This window comes from Montipora foliosa, chromosome 8, assembly GCF_036669935.1.
Source record: "Montipora foliosa isolate CH-2021 chromosome 8, ASM3666993v2, whole genome shotgun sequence".
NCBI lineage: Eukaryota > Metazoa > Cnidaria > Anthozoa > Scleractinia > Acroporidae > Montipora > Montipora foliosa.
Genome location: NC_090876.1, coordinates 11,314,485 through 11,321,984, shown reverse-complemented (window position 1 = coordinate 11,321,984; position 7,500 = coordinate 11,314,485). Strand labels below are relative to the sequence as shown.

Below are 7,500 nucleotides of genomic sequence, written 5' to 3'. Positions count from 1 at the left end.
AAACAACACAAGTTCAAGAGATTATAACGAACATCATAGCCACACAGATGATTTGTTTCACGTTCCTTGTATGTTTATCACCTAAGTAGTAAAATAGAATGATTACACAAGTTGCTTCAATGTTTTTAGTCAAAAATGAGCAGATAACAAAGTAGAAAGTCAAAATGTCAGAGGCAATCAAAAGATATAAAATTATTATAAAAGGTACTTAATGTAAATTCAATAATTTATTTCGGCGAGCCGATTTTCCGCAATTTGGCTTTATTCCAATGTTTACCCCACAGCATAACACATGGCTAATTTGCATGACAATTTGAAAACCAACATGGCGGCTATCGTGAATAAGGGCTATTCAGTCAGCAGATTCTTGCAGCCATCAGTGATCCCTAAGCTGGTGAATAAAATAATCGAGGACTCAATGCATTCTGCCCTTTAAACTACAGGCCCCAGTTGTAGAAAGGGAGGATTATAAGCACTATCCACTCGATATCTTACAGTGAGGACACTCAAACCATGAACACTTGGTACTTTTTTGTACATTTTTTTAGAATGTGGGCTCGTCCTTTAGACAAGAGTATTTAATGTTTTTACACTTACAAAATGTTATACATGTAACACTATACATCATGAAAAAAATTGTTCACAAAAATGTCAAGTGTTCACGGTTCAAGTGTCCTTACTGTAATTGGTTTTGCTAGTGGTTATCTGTTGGATAGCATTATCCACCTTTTGAACAACCAAGGCCAGAAGAAAAGATAGCAACAGCCTTCACATGATAAATAGTATGGATGATTCGTAAAATTGCATGTAGAGTTACCTCGAATTTTTTTTAGCTGATTAATCCTGGACCCTTTACATGTCAAGAGCTGTAAAATGATTCTAGTTACATGAAAATATTTTATTTCTTTATTACAGTTCTAAAGAGACTAAAATCACTCAATTTAAGCCAGTGCGGTCAACTCACAGACAAATGCTTTTTCTACATAAAAGGTTTGGAAAATGCTTACATTGTATTGTGTGGTGTAGTTAAAACCAAGTGTGAGTGTGTGATAGTTGACTTACAGAAAAAATGTAGTATTATGGTATTTGACTTCTAAAAGAATTACGTCAGTTAGTGTCAGAGTTGTTGTGCTTGAAAGCCTAAGAAATGTCATGTGCTTGCTAGTGTACGTGTCTGGTGCCACGTTTTTCCGGTCTTGTTCAACAGGTAGCTTTTTGGATGAACAAGACCTCTCTTATAAAACTAACTTTTCAGGCCATACAACTGCTTTTAGCAAGGATGAGCATGCAAATTCATTATTATCATACAACAGGAAATACCACGGAAAAGCGGCTTTGTAAAAAGTCTGTGCTCTAATTATAAGAGTTGATATATTCTGATCAAAATTTTGTTGTTCTTTTCCAGAACTTCCATCACTGGTGACATTACTACTAGACATGACAAAAGTAATTATACTTTCTCCTCTGTCTGATGCTCTAAATAAAATAAGTGTTCTGTTTTCTAGGCTTGATTACAAGTTGCTGTTTCAGGAAGTGAGCCAGCCCTCAGGGAGCACACCTGAACTTGATTGAGCGGCGGAAATCAAGCCTACCTGTTTTCCTGTTGTGAATTTTTTCGCAGTTGAATAATAGTTAACAACTATTTACCGAAGTGGATGTGGCTAGTGGTGGATATTTACAGAGCAGCAAATTGGGAAGGTAAATATCCACCACTAGCCACCTACAGCTGTACACTGAGGTGAATAGTTGTTTTAGTATATACTATTAAAATGGTGAGATAATATAGCACAAAAGGATGATTTTAAATCATATAATTATTCCTTCAAAGATTGCAACATTTTTGGGAGTAAATGCTGCGTGAATTGCTCAGAGATGAACGGCAAAGAATATCCCGAGTTTGAGTAACCAATCAGTGAGTGTGTTCAACACTATCCACTGTTTTAGTATATAATATACTTAGTCTAATAATAATAATTATTATTATAACAACAACATGCAATAATAAAAGGTCTCCAAGTAAAATCTGTTGGAAAAAGTGCTTTGAAAATTAAGTAGTACACAGACTGATATTCCTATAGGTCAAGCAGAGAGAGAGAGAGAGAGAGATATTTCTCTGTTGCTTTATTAAAAGTAGGATAATTTCCCCTTAAGAAATACCGGTGGTAGTGTGACTAGTAGGTGTTCTGTGGGGATGTTTTGTACTGATGACTTGGGGAAATAATTATATGTCTGCTTTTCTCTTATATTGTAGATAACTGACAAAGGTGTGTGTCACTTTCTTGCAAATGCAGCATGTTCTCCTGACTTGTTGCACTTGAGTTTTAATGGGACCAACATCACAGATCAGAGCTTTCAAGCTATGTGTGGTTAGTGTCTTTTCAGTGATGACTTCATCATGGTTGCTTCTCCAAAATGAAATTAATTGCCTTGTTACAAGTATTGTTTGCATGGAATGCAAGAAGCCAGTGTTGCGTATATTCACATTAATAAATTTGATATTGAGGTTGTTATTAATGTGACTCGTTAGGGTATTGTATATCGCACTTACAGTACTGTGCAAAAAGAATGCAAATAAATTTCGTGCTTTTCGCCACTTTTCGCTAATTTTCGACGAAATATAACAGAATTTCAGGCAAAACACATTTTCATGCGAACAAATTTCGTTGTGACATAGAGAAATTTTGAGTGCTTATGGAAAATTCGCAGTGAGCATTTGCCTTTTACATTTAAGTTAACATTCGAAAAAGGCCTGTCGAAGCCCTCATAAGACACCTGAGACCTTCTCTGCAATACCATTGCAGCAATGCTCTACCAACTAAGCTATGAAGCCACACAGTTGGGAGCAGGTCAATTTGTTAGGTTCGTTTGTTCCTGTAGTGTGAAAGGACCCAATTAAAGAATATTTGAAGTGTGGGCTGTAGATGAAAGAGAGAAATAATCCTTCCCCTTGTCTGGACAAAATTATTGGTTTGAATCCTGTTGGGACTACTAGAATTTTTCAGGTGTCTATAAGAGACAATAGGGAGTTTAAGCAAAGACGACGGCAACGACAACGAAAGTGTCAGTCCAAAATAGAGCGAGATTCAATCGAGTGTCGTAAAACCAAAACCAAAGTAATTACTTTGGCCAATCAAAAAGGACAGAGACAATCCAGTAAACCGTGCAATCAAAACGTAAAGTAATTACACGTAGCCGACACAAAGTGCAGGAAAATTTGTATGCACGAGCCACGATTGGTTTTGCTTTCACTTCTGATTGGTTGAAAAAGTGGCGCGAGAACTTTGAACCAATCACTGAGAGAAGTAATGCAAAACCAAAGCAATTCGCTAATTACTTTCGACACTCAATTGAAAACCGCTCTATAACTTAATGCTATCGCAAGTATTTCGCAATTATACCGTCTTGTTCACCTTGTAGAATACAGGCTAACTATCCTGTAACTGGATGGGTACGAGCGGTTTTAAAGTTAAAACAGAAAATGACTGTTTCATTGTTATATGCTCACTTTGTCGTCAAAACCTAAAATTTGGTGATTTCACATTGTTGTTTTGTGGAGTATGGCAAAAAATGCATGTGCGGCGAATATATGCTTGTTGTGTATGGAGTGTTCGGTTGGCTCGATGGGTCGGCATTGTTCTCCAATGTTAAGCCTCATTGGGCTGGTTATCTATTGGATGGGTGACCTTCTAGAGATAACCATTGCCGTACGCTCCAAAGTTCACTCAGCTTTCCATCCATTCGTGGTGGGTAAAATGAGTACCAGTACTGGGGACAAGTTGTGTTGTGTATGCAACGGGACAGGAGTGGCGCCCACCCCTGCTATGAGTTGCGGTAGACGCCGCAAGTTACAGTAGAATGCCATGAAAAAGGAGCCTTCGGGTTGCCTTCGACCTCGGTCCTTGACCTTGGCCGACCGCTTGTCTTGTTGTTGTTGTGTATATTCTTTAAAGATTACAGGTATATTTGTTAACAGAACATATTTCATTTGACTAATTTTAAAGAATTGACAACCACTCTCAAGTTTTCGCAGGGATGTCAATAAAAGCTGGTTACCAGCGGTTTACCATTGCCTGTCATGACTCTTACCCAGTCTATTTAGTTTGTATTTGTAAGATTTTTAGAAATAAATTAATAAGTCATTCCCACATGTTCTACCTCCAACAGCCACTTGTAGAAAAACTTATTGAAACCCCTGGTTTCGTCATTACTATCATAAATTCAAATCACTACTGTATTTCACTGTTTAGACTAGAGAGTGGTTTTCCATTTTTTAAAGTTAGTCACTTGTCTGCTTTTATCAAGACCTTTTGCATAGATATTTCATTTTCATTAACTCCAAGTGTAACCTCTTTCAGGCCTCAAAGCTCTCAAGATTCTGTCGATCGGAAATACAAAGGTAAACATGCTATCAACTTTTTCTAAAGAAGCTCTTTCAGGCAAGGCCTTAAATTACCTCTTAATTGTATTGGAATTTCCCTGCTTTGTTGCCTGTTAGCATGAATGTGCTTGACCACCATGCAAGTAACATTAATTTTGGTTCTTTTCTCTCCACTGATTTTACCAGATTACATCGTTGTGCACTGTTCAGCATTTACTCCTGTTAGAAAATTTGAATGTGTCCCATACATCAATAGACGATGATGGCTTAGTTGCTGTGGTGAACCACCCATCACTTGTGTCGCTTAGTCTTCTATCAACAAATATTTCCAACGATGGATTACACCATCTTAGAGGTGAAACTAAAACTGAAAATTCATTATTTTTACACGATAATCATTGATCATTAGTTTTTGGTTGACTTCCGTTAATGAAGTCTAGTGCAGAACAAGCATAGAGGGATCCTGCACTCTCACTGAAGAATTACTTTAACCTGGAGAAAATAACATTTGGAATCAACTTGTTCTAAACGACTTTTAAAAGTGTTTTAGAAAAAAATGAATCTGAAGGGTAACTGTTATTCAATGAGCAATGAGAAAAATCATAATGATTGGAGAAATGACACTGTTTAGTTAAGCACTTGCAAGCTAGAATTATGTGGGTGAAAGGGGCTACACTGGAATTGGAAACAGGAATATCTTGTTATTTCAGGATTGAAGTTGTCTACATTGAAACTACCAAACCGACTTCACATTACTGACAGAGGAATAAACAATATTCAAGGTATGGTATGCACACCAAGATTGCTGAAATTGGAAGCCAAGGTTCTACACTATCCCTAAATTTTTCAGTTTATTTTTGTTGCCACCTACGTGATGACAAACTCGAATTTCTTCAAAATGGAAGCAAACTTTGCTTCCATAGCCTTGATTGAGGTTCTTGATTTCCCTCTTTTCCAAATCAGTTATATAAAAAAGTGGCTGAAATAAAATTTGCAAAATGGACCAAACCTGATCTTTTTTTCAAAGAAAACCGTAACAGAATCACATAAACGGGTGAATGACTTAATTTATGATGTATATCATGTAATATTATTCAACACATTGTGACAATGTCCAAATATGGTCATAGCACACTCAATATTCATTGCGCGCACTCAACTTATATCCTGCGATATACGTAATTTTGTGTGTTGCGAAGAAAAATGGTAGCTTTTCCAGCTTTTTTTCCAACAAAAGTAGAAAGTTGTGCTTTGTCATCAACGTGTTGAATGATAAAACAATTACCCTGCTCAGTCTTGTGGAATATTGCCTGATTTTAGCCAACTCGGCCTACGACCTTGTCGGCTGAGTATCAGGTGGTAATCTGTTGTTAAATATACATGCCCCCAGTAGTTGTTTGCGCTTTCTGGTTGATGTCACCATATTCCAAAGTAGCATGACCTATTACCTTGATTAAGATTTTGAAGAATATCCTCTTTGATAGGACTGCCGTTGGTAGCTCTTGACTTGTCAGACTACATTCATGTCACAGATACTGGTGTCAATTCCATAGCAAACATGACAAGGTAAGGATATACATGCAGGGTATCTTTGCTGAGGTCATTGTTTAGCGTGCAAGTTTGCTGTATTAGAACAGTCGAGGTGTTAAAAACAAATTGACTTGCTAAACTTAGTCATCTCCCTTAGAAATTTTTTGGAGTTCTTTCAATAATCAGTGAAATGTTACCCATGAAAAACCCATTTTTTTGGAGTGACGCAAGCAGCGAAGAGCCCATACATTTTTTGTAAACATTTATAGCAACAGTCCTTAAAAATTATCATCTGATACGTCTGGCTCAAACGTTCCAAGATAGGCGATTTCTCAGCTCATCTACATGTACTGGGAAATGGTGGATGTATGCAAATTTCTGAAATTTGGGAAAAAACTGTAAAAGGAAGATTGCCCTGTAGAGAGAACAATATGACTGGGTGAAGAAAATGAGGTGCCTCTGACGAAACCTAGTATGTAGATAATCAAGACAACAACAATTTCCCTGAACATTTTGAGTTTTTTAGTTGGTGAAAGGGTTTTCTTGTAACTGGGAAAGTTAAAGATGGCTGAAACTTATTTCAGACAACCTAGTGATAATTTGTATTTTTTCTTTAGATTAACACAGTTGTCCCTTAGCAATACCAAGATAACAGATGACGGAATGAAGAGATTAACAGGCAAGATGGTGTTATTTTTTACAGAGCTTAATCTTCCTTCTGCATTCCAGGCCAGTTGTTCCATAGTGTATTATGCAATAGACCATTTTACAGTTGTAGCTGAGTTACCTGGCCTAAGAATGGAAGCGAGGCTGCCGGTGACCCTGTTTTGATGCAAACCTTTGTGCTTTTCTTATGTTAATATAGACTGATTAGAATTACAAAGACACAATTTACATGGCCTGTATCAATACAAGGTCACTGGCAGCCTTGCAGCTATTTGTAGGCCAGGCCACCGAGCAAACAACTGTAAAATGGCCTATTTATAAATAGTAGTTATGTGTACAGCTTTTTCTTACAGCATTAATTCTGGAATGACAGGTTCCAGCATCAACATGTGTATATCTAATCATAAATGAACATAGCCTTTTCTTTCAATGTAGTCTTCCACAACAAGATTATGGTCCCATTACTGTGTAGTTAATTTACTTAAACTGGTTTTCTCGCAGAGTGTAACAAAACAAAATGTAAAACTGCTTAAATATGCCATTATAAATTTTCTTGAATTAAGGTTTTCGCTGAAGGTGAAAAGAATGGTTTATCGGAGTTGTGTAAGAGTGGCGATGTTATATGGCAGTGAGACATTTTGTCTGAGGGAAAATGAGATAGCAATTTTGAGAAGGACTGAGAGAGCAATGATGAGAGCAATGTGTGGTGCAAAACTGGTGGAGAAAAAGAGGACAGAGGACCTGATGAAGATGTTGGGAGTGAAGGAAACAGTGGTTCAGATGGCAAAGGCAAATGGAGTGAGATGGTACGGGCATGTGTTGAGGAGGGATGATGGGCATGTTCTGAGAAAAGCGTTGGAGTTCGAAGTGAAGGGCAAGAGGAAGCGAGGATGACCAAAGAAGATGTGGAAGACGTAAGTGGAGAA

General features: G+C 37.3%; 1 protein-coding gene across 1 annotated transcript in view; it reads left to right on the top strand.

Moving 5' to 3' along the window:
- LOC137968085 (uncharacterized) overlaps positions 1–7,500 on the top strand; it is a 29,549-nt gene that overhangs the window by 15,667 nt on the left and 6,382 nt on the right. Inside the window, exons 12-19 of the mRNA XM_068814708.1 lie at positions 916–990; positions 1,406–1,446; positions 2,252–2,366; positions 4,356–4,396; positions 4,565–4,733; positions 5,089–5,160; positions 5,863–5,944; positions 6,526–6,587. Coding sequence (XP_068670809.1) covers positions 916–990; positions 1,406–1,446; positions 2,252–2,366; positions 4,356–4,396; positions 4,565–4,733; positions 5,089–5,160; positions 5,863–5,944; positions 6,526–6,587 — 657 coding nt within the window. The remainder of the gene's footprint in view (positions 1–915; positions 991–1,405; positions 1,447–2,251; positions 2,367–4,355; positions 4,397–4,564; positions 4,734–5,088; positions 5,161–5,862; positions 5,945–6,525; positions 6,588–7,500) is intronic.